Source organism: Tupaia chinensis, unplaced genomic scaffold (assembly GCF_000334495.1).
Source record: "Tupaia chinensis unplaced genomic scaffold, TupChi_1.0 Scaffold143878_1, whole genome shotgun sequence".
NCBI lineage: Eukaryota > Metazoa > Chordata > Mammalia > Scandentia > Tupaiidae > Tupaia > Tupaia belangeri.
Window position 1 is genome coordinate 508,364 of NW_006203729.1, and position 17,319 is coordinate 525,682.

At 50.6% G+C, this 17,319-nt stretch overlaps 1 protein-coding gene across 4 annotated transcripts in view; it reads left to right on the forward strand.

Moving 5' to 3' along the window:
* The window catches only part of PAQR5 (progestin and adipoQ receptor family member 5), an 86,713-nt gene extending 80,903 nt beyond the window's left edge, over positions 1–5,810 (forward strand). For all 4 annotated transcript variants that reach the window (XM_006165300.3, XM_006165303.3, XM_006165304.3 and 1 more), the window contains 2 exons: positions 1,361–1,502; positions 3,950–5,810. In XM_006165300.3, coding sequence (XP_006165362.1) covers positions 1,361–1,502; positions 3,950–4,191 — 384 coding nt within the window. In that variant the 3' untranslated portion in view covers positions 4,192–5,810. The remainder of the gene's footprint in view (positions 1–1,360; positions 1,503–3,949) is intronic.
* The last annotated feature ends 11,509 nt before the right edge of the window (positions 5,811–17,319 follow it).

Sequence of the window (17,319 nt, forward strand, 5' to 3'; positions counted from 1 at the left end):
CGCCCGTGTGGGTCTGGGGGAGACCGGAACGGGGTGCAGCCTGCTCCCATCACTCCCTCGAGGGCATGGCCCATACACAGGAAAGCCAGGCAGACAGCCCAGCGGCCCCGACTCCGCCCTCCGACACACAGAGCTGGCGGCAGGGTGGGCACAGGCGAGGTCCGGCCGAGTCGCGGTCACTGCGCACCGCCTCGTCTCTGCACCCTGGGCATGGTGGACTCGGCTGAGGCTCAGATGAAGTGCCACGTGTCAAAGGCGAGGCCGAACGCCCTGAGGAAGCGGGAGCTGCTCTCCTTACGTGTGACACCGTGACGCAGAGCCACACTTCGTGCCACAGCAGCAGAATGGCCATGCCGACACCTGCGGGCGACTCGGGTCTCCTCGGGGTTCTAGCCCTCCGGGCCCTTATTGGGAGCATGGGTTCAGTGACCATGCTGCTGACGCGAGCCCAAGTGTGACCGGATCACCCTCCCCTGGACTTAGCATTCACCCCAGACAGAAGGACCTCGTGACTTCTTAAAAACAATGGTTTCCTCTTGAAGATTTTAGCCCTACTGTGCGTGCGCTCACCAGAGAGCGAGGCAGGGCAAGGACAGTCAGACGGCACCCTCGGGGGCGGGGGAAGGATCACCACGACACAATCCCTTCCCCTCCACTCTTCTCCTGGGCTCTGGGGCACACACGTCCAGGCGCACGGAATGCTTGTCAAGCCACCAGGTCCAGGACTCAAGCCATGGCAGCCGTGCGGGAGTCTAGCACCTGACCCGCCACACCACTGGCCCCTAAGCATCTTGCACTTTTTCCTTCCTTTCCCCTTCTTTTTCTTTCTTTCTTCTCTTTCTTTCTTTCTCTTTCTTTCTTTTTTCTCTTTTTGGAGAGGTTTTTGCTATTGGGCGCGTGCTCTCACCAGGAAGACAGAGAGAGACAGAGAGATAGAAAGCGAGGAATCACCCCACAGGGGGGATGGCCATGCCGCCATCCCTTATCATCCATTCTCCTCTTGGGATCTTGGGCCCGCAAGCCACCGGGTCCGGGACTTGAACTGCGGTCGACTACATGGGAGTCCAGCGACATAGCCCATTACGCTAACTGCTGGTCCCCCTTCTTTTATTTTTCGTCCTTCATTTCTCATCACTTTCTTGTAGTTAAGTAACCCAGAGGCGCTCGTGAGCACTGGAGGGACTGAAGTGTGATTATCTGGGTGTCAGTGGATCGCACTGGAGTAGGAGGTCCCACTGGGGAGCGGAGACCCTGGTCTGTGCAGTCTGCCGCGTGCGGTCTGGGCGGTGGGAGCTGAGGAGCGACAGGGCCCGCCCGCCTGCCCTCCCCTTAGGACCTGATGTTTCTTTTACACCTGCAGCTGTTCCTGTTCCCCGGGGAGAGCGCATGCAACGAGGCCACCTTGTACCACCAGAGGCACATGCTCATGACCTTCCTGGCTTCCTTCCTGTACTCCGCACACCTGCCGGAGCGCCTGGCCCCAGGACGCTTCGACTACATCGGTGAGTGGGAGGGTGGGAGTGGGGGAGGGCTGCTGCTCTGCTGGCCGACCTCCTGGCCGGGGAGGGTCCCACCCTGGTGCCAGTGTATGTGGCTGTGAAGGGTGAGGGGTGGGCAGGGGTGCTCTGGTCACATAGCCAGCACGTATCCAGGGTTGGCAAGCAGGGCACCCAGAATGGCCAAAGCATCCCAATGGGACTTTGGTGGTGGTGGGGTCCTGTTGTTTGGTGAACCCTGCGGAGCAGCAGCAGAGTTGGGGTACAGACGGCCCCAGGGCTGCCCGACAGCAGGGCTGTGCCGGAGTGGCAGGTGTGCTTGGCCTCATGAATCAGTGTTGTCGAGTTGGCCCCAGGGCCAGCGCACAGGCACTGCCGGGGACATGCAGGTTCTCGACTCCCGCCCCAGCCTGAGCGCCCTCGGTCTGGGAAGTGGTGCGGTGGAGAGAAGACCTGGGGACCGTGGGGTGCACACCTGCTCATGGGGTTCCTGCCTCCATGTGGGGAACGGAGGCAAGGCCCTGAGGGAAGTGTCTGTCCCCCCTGGCTCTGGGATTGACCGGGAGGGAGGGTACCCTGCAGTCTGTGGAAGCCTGCCACGAGGTGTCGGTGGGCTGGGTTTCTCCTGGGCCTCCTTCCTTGGTGCACGGGTGTCCAGCCTGCCCGTCTGTCCTCACGGCATCTCTCCCCCTCCGTACACGCAGATCTGTGCCCCACTCTCTACTGGTCATCGTGGGCTAGAGCCCACCCCCGAGCTCCCTTCTCTTACCTTCTCCCTCCAAATATGGCCGCATTCTGAGATTCCGAGATGCTTCAGGGCAGGACTTCCAGCGGGAGTTTTTCAGGAGAGTGCAGCCCATGACTCGTATCTTGTCATACCCCCGGTGTCTTAAAGTGGCTCGGGTGAGCGGGAAGGAAGGCCAGGCCAGAGCCTTCCGTCATGCCTGTGACTAACCGGGAATAAGGCGAGGGGCACCGCTGTGTAGCCAATAGGAAGCTGGGCTGGCTTCTCCCCGGGCTCTGGGGTCGGGGTCTGAGCTGGTTACTGCCGCTCTCGAGAGAAGGCCTTGGAGCCCTCAGCGGGCGTGGTGATTAAGGTGCTGGATTCCCACATGGTCGACTGTGGCTTGAGTCCTGGACCCAGCAGCTTGAATATCACAACAAATAAATAAATAAATGTTTTTAAAAAGTAAATATTTACCAAAAATAAATAAATAAATAAAGAGAGGACTTTTGGGGCCAGCCCCGTAGCATTAAGCACTGTAGATAGAACGTTGGATTCCACATGGTCAACTATGGTTTGAGTCCTGTTCCTGGTCCGGAACTCGAACCTGTCTGAACAAGGGCATTTAGTCACCTTTGACCCCCTTGCTTGAAAAACATGCTAAAGGCGTGTGCATGCTGGAAGGCTTGACAGGTGGAGGCGGGAGGAAGGGCTGAGTGTGGTCGTGCCCCGTCAGGGTGCTCTCTCTCTCTCTCAGCCGAGTACACACGACTGGCGATATAAAAGGACACACACACACACACACACACACACACACACACACACACAACTAATGACATGAGACTGGTAAATAAGTTGATTTAAAAGGGAATTTGGGGCCAGCAGCTAGCATGGAGGTTAAGGTGTTGGATGCTCACATAATTGATTACATCTTGAGTCCTGGACCTGGAGGCTTAAAAATCATGTCGGGTATGGGTGCGTATGTGCCCACGATGCCAAGGGGAGAATGCAGAAGGTTCTATGGTCTGTGTCTCCCTACAGCAAAAACATTAGAGAGAGAGAGAATTTAGTTGACTCTGTTGGTGTTATTTTTCTCATACTGCTTTTTCTCTCTTTTTTGGTAGATGGTTTTGCCTTAAGGGGTGTGCACTCGCCAGAGAGAAAGAGAAGGACAGAGACAGGGAGAGGGAGAGGGAGAGGGAGAAATCACCTCCTCCAGGGAGATTGTCCACACCGCAATCCCTTCTCCTCATTCTTCTCCCATGATCTTGGGCACACATGCACACGTGCCTGGTGTGAGTTTCAAGTCTGGGTAGGGGGCTCGATCCAGGTCGGCTATGTAGAAGTTCAGTGACATACCACTACGCCATCTGCTGCCCCCCCCATTGCTTCTTAAAACATAAACGTATTAAGGTATACAATTCAATATTTTTCATGAATCTACTAATCTGTACGACCATCACCGTAAATCAGTTTTAGACCGTTCTCACCACCCCCAAGGAGACCCCTCTTACCCATGTATGTCTTCCTCCTTCTCCCCCTGCTCAAGCCAGCCACCAGTTCACTCTGTCCATGGCTCGCCCGTCCAGGTATTTCATGCAGGTGAGGTCGCATGGTGTGTCTGGGCTGGCTTCTTTCACTTAGCATGGTGTTTTTAGCACGCATGCCCAGCACACCTCAATCCTCCACTCCTTCCCCTGCTGACCTGGATGGCTTTGTGTCTCCCTAGGTCACAGCCATCAGCTGTTCCACGTGTGTGTGATCCTGGCCACGCACATGCAGATGGAAGCCATCCTTCTGGACAAGACCCTGAGGAAGGACTGGCTCCTGGCCACCTCCAGGCCCCTCTCCTTCCCCCAGATAGCCGGGGCCGTCCTTCTGTGCCTCGTCTTCAGCCTCAGCAACATAATCTATTTCTCAGCTGCTCTGTATCGGATTCCTGAGCCAGAACTACATAAAAAAGAAACATGACCCAGACATTCGCTTCTCGTGGCAGACTCCACACGAAGGGGCAGTGCCCCGAGCTCCGCAGCCCGGCGTGGCACTGTGGTGAGAACACTGACCATGGCGGTGTCCAGGCACTTGGGATGGGGTCATGCCACACGTATCTAACTAGGGAACTTTCTCCAACTGTGCACTGATTCTGTATGCGTGATTTTAAACAGGGAACACGGGTTTAAGCGAGTCCTTGCTAGGCCACATGACTGGTATTTCATTGGGTTTTCAGTTTATTTCAAATAGGGTTTTCAATTCTGCTTAAGCGGAGTAGGCTACTATTCTTGTTAGCTCTGGGCTGCTCTTTAAACAGTGGAACTGGCTTTACTTGATGAGTTTCTCATGGCGCAGCAGCTCCTCCCCAGAGCTCCCCCAGCGGCCTGTCAGCTCTGCAGGGAGAATGAGCTGGAACCGTCGGCGGGAGAAGGTGAGAGAGGACGGTGGGGCTATAGGAGCCCTGGGAACCGGGCAGCATCACCCAGTGTGGGGCCCTCGCTTAGGGCGGGCCCTGCTCCCTGCCCACCTGGTGAAGGGAATGAACAGGGGTCTTCCTGCGAGTCCATCCTGCCTTCTAAGCGCAAGTTCTCACGTCATCACAGAGTTGGAGCTTGTAAGTTTCTTCTTACAAGTCCTCAGCCGTGGCTGGGGGCCGTGCTGCACTGTGCCGCAGTTTTCTTGTTGGCCATCCATCTGCGAGCGTTACACGGTGCAGGTAGAATGTGTTAAACTGGGACTTGGCTGAGTTGATCTCATCTGTCACCTTTCAACCAGAGAAAGTGTTACATGTGGGGACCCCCTACATTCGATGCAGCTTCAGCATTCCAAATATGCTGCAGAATTTAGTATCTAAGTAAGGACCCGGCCAGTGGGACGGTCAGATGGGCACTCTCAAGCTGGATGGTGAGTCAGAAACACCTGATGAGCTCATGACAGGGGCAGATTCCTGGGGCAAACCAGGGGACCCTGCCTTTCTAGACGGATTGTGGGCTTTGTGGAGGACATCTGGGCCCGAGCACGCCTCGCAGGCGGTTCCGGGACAGGTAGTTAAGGTGCAGGAGGCCCGGGCCAGGCCTGAAGGAGTGCAGGCACCGCATGTTCCAGAGGGCGCTGACTGGGCCCATCGGACGCGCTAGGATGGATCCAGGTATCGGCATCGCCCTCCTTGGGGCACACCCCACTCTCTGTGCCAGCTCCCCCTCTGCGGTGTACGAAAACACTGAGCATCTGCTCCTCTTTTCACGTGGCTAGTGAGCGTTCAGTGCTTCATGGTGTTTTCAGGGGGTACAGAGGTGCCGGTGCCGTTTTTTAGAAGGTCATCAGCCTCTGACCTGCACTTGGCGTTAATTAGGAGCCCTCCATCACAACCCATGGCCCTCTTCGCGCCTCAGGAAGACCCCCGCACCTCCAGACGCTGCCTGTAGATGAACCAGCCAGACACTGGAAGGGCCTTGCGCATAGCTCACCCTCTAGTCCTCCGAGGACAAGTCGATTTATATTAGTGGGAGTGGTCAAGAGTTATGACTTCAGGCCAGCAGATAGCATGGTAGTTAAGTGCTGGATCCACATGGCCGACTCTGAAGTTCGAGTCCCAAACCCGGCAGCTTGGGAATCACACCAGGCACGTGTGCATGTGTGCCCAGGGCCCTGAGAGGAGGCTGGAGAAGAGGGGATTGCCGTGTGGCCATCCCTACTGGGGGGTGATTTCTCACTTTCTCCCTATCTCTGTTTCTCTCTGGTGATCACACATGCACTATGGCAAAAAAAAAAAAAAAAAAAAAAAAAAAATCTAAACTAAACAAAGAAAAATATGATTTCATTAGTTGTCATATCATTAATTATAAACTGCATGACAAAGTGTGTTTTATATGGCAATAATCCGACCTTCTTGGTGGAATTCCACCTCAGCAGGGTCTGTGGGCTTCCGTTTCATCTTATTTCAGTTTTATGGTGGGAAAAAAGCACAAAATTTAAACACCCCTTCTAGTTATGCCAAAGACATCTTCTGTGTAGATAAAAAAATAGTGTTCTCATTTAGATCAGAAACTGTTGAGAGATCTGTTTGAAGAGTCTTTAGATGATCTGCTGTTTGCTTACATTGCTTTTTCATCATGCTTAATAATGAAAACGAACCGTTAAATCAACAAAATAAGAGCAAGTGTCTCGAATGTTTTTATAAGTCTGATAAGCTTTACCCCCGTTGTCTACCTTCAGATCGTGTTATAAAGTAAAAGTTTGTAACAGTTTGCAGTGCGATGATATGGACGCTTCTAATGTGAAATAAGACTGGGCTGGAACATATTAGTTATTATTAAATATTAAGTAACAGCTGTCTACTGTGGATATGGTTTTACCCAAGCAATCTCAGTCAAAAGGTTGGTAGGGATTCGACTGAGGGCCTCACTGGAAAGATACAGTTAAATTAAATCCCTAATTAAAAACAAAAGCCTCAAGGGACCAGCAGGTGGCATGGTGGTTAAGGCGCTGGACACTCCCACATGGTTGACCAGGGTTCGAGTCCTGAAATCTGGTAGCTTGCTTTCTCACTTCCTCTCTCTCTCACTCTCACCCTCTGTCTCTCTCTGGTCAAATTAAAAAATAAATGAATGAATAAATAAAATAAATAATTATTTTTTTAAAAAGTCTCAAAATACTTAAGAGATATAGAGACATAACAGACTCCTATTGGTAACAATTGCTCACCATGATCCTATCTCAAAAGGGACTTTGTTAGAGTGCTAAATTTGATAGAGTGCTAAGATACACACACACACACATATATATATATATATATTTTGGGGGGGGGACCAGCAGATAGCGTATTGGTTACATCTGTGGACTCCCATGTAGTCAACCTCAGTTTGAGTCTTGACCCGGTGGCTTAAACTCAAGCCGGGCATGTGTGTGTGCATGCGTGCCCAAGATCCCGAGAGGAGAATGGAGGAGAAGGGATTGTGGCATGACCATCCCTCCTGGGAGGGGTAATTTCTCGGTTTCTGTCTCTCTGTCTCTCTGTCTTTCTGGCGAGTGCACACGCCCTATAGCAAAAACCTCTCCAAGAAAAAAAAAGTACAAAAAATTATTCAGGGACTCTTAGTAAGTGATACACAGTCAGGGGGCCGTGAGTGGCATGGCGGCTGAAGGAGCGAACCCAAGTGGCTGACTTGAGAAACACACCAGGACATGTGTCATGCCCAGAATTCTGAAAAGAGGTGCGAATGGAGGAGGGATTCTGCTGTCATCATCCCCCATGGGAAGGGTATGCTTTCTCACTTTCTCGCTCTCTCTGGCAAATTCAAAATAAAGAGGGGTCAGCAGGTGGTGTAGAGGTTAAGGCGCTGGATATCACATGGCCAGCTTTGAGGTTCAAGACCTGGGCTCAGACCCAGTGGCCTGAGAGTCATACTAAGAGTATGTGCATGCGTGGCCGAAATCTGGATGGAGAGTGGAGGAGAAGGGATGGCAGCATGGCCATGCCCCTGGAGGGTGATCTCTTACTTCAACCCCCCCTTTCCAGCAAGAGCACAAGCCCTGTAGAAAAACTAAAATGAAGTAAATAAAGCACAGTAAAGAGGACTTTGCTCAGTTCCATGGGAGAAGTACAGGGACCACTGCAATGGGTCTTGCAGAGGGGGCGAGAGCTCAAACTCAACCTCGAATAGAACCTGAGCAAGTGGGAGTGCACAGCCACGGGGCAGGGCAGGGCTCAGTGGGTGGGAAGGTAAGTGGGACTCTGGCTGAACTATCAGGATCCTGGCTGCAGTGGCCAGGGCGGTCAGCCATCACCTGGGGGACGGTGAGGGACGGGAACCTGCCAGATACCCAGGACAATCAGGCATGGAGGATCCGGGCTGGGGGCTCTTGTTAAATTGACTTAGCAGAGATCTTTAAAACAGAATCGTACATAGTGCACAGATGGGCCCAGCAGAAGGTTCAGATGCCTGACTGCAGTTTGGGAGAGCAAACATTTCCTTGGGGGAAGACATAGTCCCGATGGGTTGCGGTCTCTCCTCCCTCCCCTCCCCTGAAAAAGAACTACTCTAAAATTAACCAGACATAAAACTGGACGGAACTCGAACCTGTCTGAACGAGGGCATTTAGTCACCTTTGACCCCCTTGACTCAATGGATATTTTGTTTTGCAATGCTCAGGTTATAGAAGAATTCTGCCTTTAAATTATTTTTTTTAAATTTATTTTAGGGACCAGTAGATGGCATAATGATTGCATCCCTGCACTCCCATGTAGTCAATCGCGGTTCAAGTCCCAAGTCTGGCAGCTTAAAACTCATACCAGGCATGCGTGCATGCATGCCCAAAATCCCGAGAGGAGAATGGAGAAGGGATTGTGGTGTGGCCATCCCCCCGGAGGGTGACTTCTTGCTTTCGTTCTCTCTGGTTCTCCGGCAAGTGCACATGCCCTCTAGCAAAAAGGTGAGGGAGGGGGTCAGCAGATGGTGTGGTAGTTGGGCTGCTGAACTCCTACCTGGCCAACCTTGGTTCGAGTCCAGTCTTGGCGGCTTGTTTTCTCACTCTCTCTCCATCTCTCTGATGAGTGTGCATAGCCTGTAGCAAAAACAAAAAACAAAAAACAAAAACAAAAAAGATAATAATGATCGATAAAATTAAATGGATAATTCTTAATAAAAAAAAAAAATTTCTGCTTTAGGGCATGTGCACTCACCAGAAAGAGACACAATCCCTTCTCTCCATTTTCTCCTGGCATTTTGGGCACTTACACCCATGCACTCAGCTTGAATTTCAAGCTGCTGGGTCCAGGACTTGAACTGTGGTGGGCCATGTGAGAGCCCAGCACCTTAACCACCATGGCACCTGCTGGCTCCTCAAAGGTTTTTTTTATGGAGCCCCGCTCCTAGGAGAGATTCTGAGGAAGACGGAGTAGACAGAGTGGTATTGGCAGGGCTGTTCAAGACGCCCGGGTGTGAATCTGCCGTGTCCCCATGTGCCCTTTGTGCACGAAACGCCTGCTGTCACTGTGCGGCATTCATCACAGACCGCTGGGCGCCACCTCGGACTTCCCAGTCTACACCCGTGCCGCCAACACGTTTCCAAATTCAGAGAGGTTTCTCCAACTTACACGGATGTCTGGTTTTCTTAAACCATGTGAATAAAAATGAATATAGTGTATTTATAAGGTTGCCCTGTCTCCCCCTGGATTTGTTCCACCTGGCACACTGCAAACACGTTCATTCGTCACGAGACGTCACTTCCCGTATTTACGTACATTCGTAAATCACTCCCTGGTGGGTGCTGGGCATGTGCAGAACGGATGCTGTCCCAGGAGCTGGGGTACAGAAGTGAACAAAACCTACAGCGTCCGTCTCTCATGGGATTAACATGCTGGTTGGGCGGGTAGACCAGGGATGTAGATAAATTAAGGTAATGATAAGTGGGGTGTTGGGGCCAGCAGGTGGCATGGTGGTTAAGGTGCTGGGCTCCCACGTCAACAACCATGGCTCAAGTCCCGGACCCAGTGGCTTGAAAATCTGGCTAGGCACATGTGTATGCATACCCCAAATCCCAAGAACATAAAGGAGGGGAAGGAATTGCAGAATGGCCATCCCCCTTGGGTGATTTCTCACTTTCCCTCTCTGTCTCTCCTGTGAGCACATGTGCCCTACGGCAAAAACCTAAAAAAAAAGCTGAAGACGGCCCAGCAGTGCGGGGGTTACGTGCAGTGCAGCAGAAGGGGAAGGGATTGCAGTGCAAACATCTCCCGTGAGGGGGTACTTTCTCACTTTACCTCGCTTTCATGGGAACTTACATTTACAAAACCCCAAAACTTTAGTGTGAGGAAGACATTTCCTAGTACGACACAAAATGGAAGCCATACAAGAGCTGGAGATCACATGGCTGACCATGGCTTGAGTCCCAGCTTCATGGCTTGAAAAATGGAACAGGTGTGTGTTTGTGTGGGCCCCAAATCCTGCAGTGATGGAGCAGTGGAGGAAGGAGGGTTGCAGTACAGACATGCCCCATGGGGCGGCGCTCTCTCTCCTCCTCGCTGTCTGCTGAGTACATCACCCTCTGGCCACAGAAAAGCAGCCTGAGGAAGGACTAGGGAGGGGCAGGGTAGGCCAGGTGAACTGGAGGGCTGCTCTGAGAAGCTGACACCTGGGGCAGACTTGATGGCAAAGAGGAACCAGCTTTGCCAGCATAAGAGGGAGAGGCCTTTCAGGCAGAGGCAGCAGGAAGTCCTGAGGCCGGACAAGCTGGCAGACGCCTCTCCCCTTGGAAGGCTGGAAATCAGGTCCCGTGACGCAGGTGTCTGAATGACTTCACTTTCGAAGCATTCTGCAATTTTCCTGGATTTCCTTTCTGGGAGGTCGCCTGAAGGGCTTTCCTGTGCTCTCTTGGTACGTACATGGGATGCTCCCACTCGGTAATAAATGTGCTTCAAACAAGTAGAGTGGTCATGCCATGAACAGAGTTCCAAAGCAGGCTCAACATTGGCCTCCTATGGAGCATGGGATAAAAGGACTCACAGGTGAGTCAGTTCAGCCTTTCTGAATTGTGTGCAGTGAGGTAAAATGCACGTTCTCGCTGTCCTCGTGCCCAACTGACACTGAACACTGGAGTGGGGGAGGTCCGGAGTTTTTAATTCTTTTTGTTTGCTAAGGGCAAGTGCACTCACCAGAGAGACAGGAAAACAGAGAGAGACAGGGAAAGTAAGAAATCACCCCCTAGAGGGGATGACCACACCACAGTTCCTTCTCCTCTATTCTCCTCTTGGGATTTGGGCATGCATGCACACACACACACCAGGCCTGATTTTCAAGTCTCTGGGTCTGGGACTCAAACTGCGCCATCAGTCATTCAAGATCTAACCCTTTAACCCCACTCCACCTGCTGGCCCACGTTCTGAATTTTTAGCAAAAGTCCCAGTGATTAAATTAAATTATTTGTTGCTATAGGGGTGCATGTGCTCACCAGAGAGAGGGGGAAGTGAGAACTCATCCCCCTGAGGGGGTATGGCCTCACCACAGCCCTTTCTTGTCCATTCTCCCCAGGGGATCTTATTCATGCACGTACATGTACCCAGTGTGGTTTCCAGGCTACCCGGTCCAGGACTAGAACTGCAGAGTTGGCCACGTGGTATCTAGCGCCTTACCCTCCATGCCACCTGCTGGCTCTGCAGTGATTTTTAATAAAAAGAGAATTTAAGAAGTGCTGACCCAGTCCAACCATTTTCTATTTTTACATAATTTCAGAGTTAGAAAAATGATGCAGAATAGTACAAAGAAGGAATTCTTCACCTTTTCTCCATTTGATATTTATAATCGCCTTCTCACAATGAGAACCGGCTCCCATTGGCTCCCATTAGCCTTAACTATTTACTCGTGTGCCTAATCCTGGACCGCCCGGAATGCTGTTTCAGAATGGTTGACCTGTGTCTGCCAAACAGAGGCCTACTGATTACAACTCAGTGTTACCCAGTGCTTTGTCCCTGCTGGAGGGCACACAGCCAGAACGGTGGGTCACTGTTACTCGGATACTTATGTCCCTGTCCCCCTTATTTAACTTTATGACCTGCTTCCATCACTTGTTTCTTTTCACGTGTATCTGACAGTCCTCCCTCCCCACCAGCCTGGTAGGTTTTATTAGTTTGTTTTCTGTGTATGTAAAGTATTAACATTTAAACACTCATTTTACGACTGACCCAGGGAGAGAGTCACGTATTTCCATGGCACTGAGTGACCAGAAGGCCCAGCAGGGGACAAGGTGTGCTGGCCTGTGCAGCCTCCAGGGCATCCTGTCCCCACTTTACTCCTGCCACTGGTTCCGAGGTCTCCCAGCTGGCCCCTCTCTGGGTGTTTGATTAACAGAGCACGTGCTTTGGAATTGGTGCAGCATTGGCCCCTCCCCAGCGATTTGCATAAGACCCTCCCAGTCCAGTCCAGCAGTTTCTTACAAAGTTACACTTCCCACGAGTCTCACAATCCCGCCCAGGAGGAATAAAATCATGTCTGATAAAGGCCTTTATGCAAGTAATTATACCAGTTTCAATCACAGTCGCTGCAAAGTGGACAGCACCTAAATGTCCATCAGCTAGTGTATTACTGACTGGGGGCGGGGAGGTTGGCTATGAAGGGGCAGCAGAGGAGATCTTTGGTTTGATGGGAATATACTTTTGACTGTGCTGGCGGTTAGAGAATGGTTCGTGTTTATCAAATGCAGAGGACAGTGTAACTGAAAAGGGTGGATTTTTGAGTCCTGGCCCCTGCAACTTGAAAAACATGTGGGGCATGTGTGCTTGCATATCCTGCATCCCAACAGGACTGAGACGTGATTGGGGCCCGACCATGCCTTATCAGAGCGCTTCCTTCTCTGTTTCTCGTGCAACCTGTGTCAATTTAAAATAACAATCTTCCTGGTTCACTCCCTCCCCTTCTGCACTCACACGTGGTCTGGATCTCTAATTCTAAAATAAAAGGCGTATTGTTTTTTTACTGGCCATGGAGAGCCCTTGATTATTTTTTAATAAAAGAAGAACATAATGAATTGCTTTTCTTTCTTAATTTCCAGATGATGCATGTGCTAGCCAGAGAGCAAGAGAGAAAGGAAAGAAAGGACCCCCAATCAGGCGTGGTCATGTGGCAATCCCTTCTCCTCCATTTCTCATCCCATTAAGACGCTGGGCATGCATGCACATGGGCCAGCATGATTTTTTTTTTTTTGAAAAATTATTTTACTTAACTTTATTTACTTTTTTTTTTTTTTTCTCTCTGGGTGTTTGATTAACAGAGCACGTGCTTTGGAATTGGTGCAGCATTGGCCCCTCCCCAGCGATTTGCATAAGACCCTCCCAGTCCAGTCCAGCAGTTTCTTACAAAGTTACACTTCCCACGAGTCTCACAATCCCGCCCAGGAGGAATAAAATCATGTCTGATAAAGGCCTTTATGCAAGTAATTATACCAGTTTCAATCACAGTCGCTGCAAAGTGGACAGCACCTAAATGTCCATCAGCTAGTGTATTACTGACTGGGGGTGGGGAGGTTGGCTATGAAGGGGCAGCAGAGGAGATCTTTGGTTTGATGGGAATATACTTTTGACTGTGCTGGCGGTTAGAGAATGGTTCGTGTTTATCAAATGCAGAGGACAGTGTAACTGAAAAGGGTGGATTTTTGAGTCCTGGCCCCTGCAACTTGAAAAACATGTGGGGCATGTGTGCTTGCATATCCTGCATCCCAACAGGACTGAGACGTGATTGGGGCCCGACCATGCCTTATCAGAGCGCTTCCTTCTCTGTTTCTCGTGCAACCTGTGTCAATTTAAAATAACAATCTTCCTGGTTCACTCCCTCCCCTTCTGCACTCACACGTGGTCTGGATCTCTAATTCTAAAATAAAAGGCGTATTGTTTTTTTACTGGCCATGGAGAGCCCTTGATTATTTTTTAATAAAAGAAGAACATAATGAATTGCTTTTCTTTCTTAATTTCCAGATGATGCATGTGCTAGCCAGAGAGCAAGAGAGAAAGGAAAGAAAGGACCCCCAATCAGGCGTGGTCATGTGGCAATCCCTTCTCCTCCATTTCTCATCCCATTAAGACGCTGGGCATGCATGCACATGGGCCAGCATGATTTTTTTTTTTTTTAAAAAATTTTTTTACTTAACTTTATTTACTTTTTTTTTTTTTTAATTTTATAAATTTGACCAGAGAGGGACAGAGAGAAAGAGGGAAAGTGGGAAAGCAGGCCACCAGGTCCAGGACTCGAACCATGGTCAACCATGTAGGAGTGTCCAGTGCCCTTAACCACCATGCCACCTGCTAGCCCCAAGACTTGGGGCATACATGCACATGTGCCAGCTTGCTTTTCAAGCCAAAGGGGCAAAGATTCGAACTGAGGGATCAGTTCCCTTATCACTAAACTGCAGTGCTGCCCATGAATCGGTACTTTTAAGAAAATTAATAAGCAAGAAAGAGCTTTAAAATGGGTAGAAACGAAGAAGAAACTGGCCAAGATAAAGCTAGAGTACGTGCAATGTAACAGGGTCCTCCAATGGGGTGTGCTCTAAAGAGAGGAACTCAATTCTTTCAAAACGTGTGTGTGTAGGGGGCACAGGAGGTGGCGTGGTGGTTAAGGTGCTGGGTCCCACCCACATGGCTGAGATTTGGGTCCTGGACCTGGCAGTTTGAAAAGCGCACTGGACACATGTGTGTGCATGCTCAAAATCCCGAGAGAATGGAAAAGAAGGGATTGCAGTGCAGACTCCCCTCTGGGGGGATTTCTCACTTTCTCTGTCTGTCTCTGCCCATCTCTCTCCAGCGGGCACACGCAGCCTAGGGCAAAAATCTAAAATAAGAACATTTGCAGGGGCTGGCTCCATGGTGTGTTGGTAAAGGAAAGGCAGAGCCCACACGGCCTACTCTTGAACATAGTTTGAGTTGTGGCCCTGGCGGGCGTGTGTGTGCGTGCCCCCAGTAGGACGGAGAGAGGAAGGAGAGGGTTATTTCATGACCACACTCCATGGGGAATACGTTCTCCCTCTCTCTGCCTCGCTATGGCAAGCGCACGGGCCCTCTGACAATTATAAAAAGAAGGGAAGGAAGGAAGCAAGCAATGGAAGCACTAGGAAAAATAGGGGAAATTCAAAGGAACTTCGGTGTGAGGAAGACATTTCTTAATATGACACAAAACAGAGCTGTAAAAAAGAATAATAAATTAGCTTCTTGAATTTTTTTTCCTAATCTGTCATACAGCATAAACAAATAAAAATAACCAAAACATGAACCATAAAAATATATGAGCTCATATTTTGGATGAAGACTAATTTGGTTAAGAAGAGTTTTTCCAAACCAATAAGAAAATCCAATAACCTAACAGACAACAAAGCAAAAGAATATGAACGGTTCCTAGAGAAAAAACGCAAAGGACTCTTAATGGTATAAACAGACACCCAACCTCATTCATCGAAAGATGAAAATTTTAACTACAAAGTGATTTGTATTCTTTTTTGCCTATTAGATTGGTATCTGTTGAAAAGCTTGGTAACACTTTGTTACGTGAGAATTGTGGAGAAAGAGGCACTTTTTATAGGCTGGTGGAAGTATGAATTTGGGCAACTTTTACTGAGGCTGAGTTGACAACATCTGTGAAACATTACACATGCAGGTACTCCGACTCGGCAGCTCTGCTTCTAGAAATTTATCCTAGAGTCATTTGCTTTGTATTAAATTCTGTATTTCTGACCTACCCCATGGCAGGCTGGCTAAGGTGGCAGGATCCCACATGACTGACTGCATGGTTTGAATCCAGGACCTGGCTACTTGAAAAAAAACACACTCTGTTTGCGTGTGTGTGTGTGTGTGTGTGTGTGTGTGTGTGTGCAAGTGCCCCAAATCATGATAGGAGAAAGGAGGAGAAGGAATTGTGGGTTGGCCATCCCCTGGCAGGGGTGGGGGAGGGTGGGGCAGTGATTTTTCACTTTCCATCTCTTTCCATGGCAAGCACACGTGCCCTATAGCAAAACGGGGAAAAACTATTTCCAAGTTTATTCGCTGTAGCCTATTATGTTTGTAATGACAGGAACTGTCCAACAGGGTGAGCACTCTAAGTTAGGACCGTCTTCCTTAGGTGTTCGGTGTCGGTTAGGAACACGGCGTGGATAGACAGATCCAGGAGCTAGGCACCAGCACCGAGTCTTGGGAGACCCATGAAACCGCTTACTTTGTAACATTCACTTATCAAACTCAAAATAACTACAAGCTCCCGGGTTGCACAAGAAAGACAAAAGACTGACACAAGTAACGAGTTGGAAGCAACTTTGGGGCACATACTTTGAACTAACAAAGAGTCTACAATGGGATAAAAGAGGACCCAAGGAAGGAGATTGTGCAGTCAGGAGATTGCGCACCCTTGCGGTTTTCTCTCGCAATATACTTTACTCAGCAGCCTGCTATTTTGGGTATTTTTAAAGAGATTTCTAATTTTTCTTTCTTTCTTTCTTTCTTTCTTTCTTTCTTTCTTTCTTTCTTTCTTTCTTTCTTTCTTTCTTTCTCTCTTTCTCTCTCTCTCTCTCTCTCTCTTTTTTTGCAATAGTGTGCGTGGGCTTGAGAGAGAGAGAGAGAGAGAGAGAAACAGATGGACAGACAGCAAGAAATCACCCCCCAGGGCGGGTGGCCATGCCGCAATCTCTTTTCCATTCTCCTCTCCGTATTTTGGGATGGGATTTAGCGGATGCATGCACACGCGCAATCTTCTCCATTCTCCTCTCCAGATTTCGGGGATGGGATCTAGCGGATGCAGGCACACGTGCAATCTCTTCTCCATTCTCCTCTCCGGATTTTGGGATGGGATTTAGCGGATGCAGGCACATGCGCCTGGCGAATTTCAAGCTGCCCTGTCCGGGACTCCAACCTCAGTCGATTACAGGGCAGTCCAGCGACGTAAGCATTGCGCCATCTGCTGGTCCCGGCAGCCCGAGTCTTCGTCCTTCAGGTCTGCAGGGGAGAAACAGAAGCACACGTAGCCCGCAGCAGTGCCCTGTCGGAGGCAGGCCCAGAAGGGCTGAGTTGCGGGGCACAGATGCGGAGCGTCAGTCACGGGCTGTCATGGGCTGGGGCCGTCACCGGTAGATTGTTCAAGGGCAGGGCCCTATTTTAGTCACCTCTAAAGACTAAGAATCTGATGAAACCAAGTCTGTAGGGGAAGGGCTAGGGGAACCAGAGACGGACACCCAGGAAGGACGATCAGGACCCGAGAGCAGAGCCAGGAGGCTGCGTGGAACAGCGAGAGCCTGAGCTCCGAGAGGGCCGCCCAGGAACGGCCGCCCGGCCCGGACCACCCCTGGAACGGCCCTGCCGGAGAGCCTGTTTCCTCAACGGAAAATGGAAGGGGCTGGGGTCCCTGCCTGAGGTCTCCCTTCCGCCCTGACACCCGACACGCCCTCGCTCGGCGTCCGTCGCCTAGGAGACGAGCGCCACTTCCGGCAGAGCCCCCGCTTCCTCCGAGGCCCCGCCCTTTCCCCGGAGGCGGGCGTTGATTGGCCCGTTTGAAATGCGCCGGGCGGGAGCTCACCTGGGGCGGCAGCGGCGAGGCCGAGCGTCCCGGAGCGCCGCGTCCCAGCAGCCGAGCGCGTCTCCCC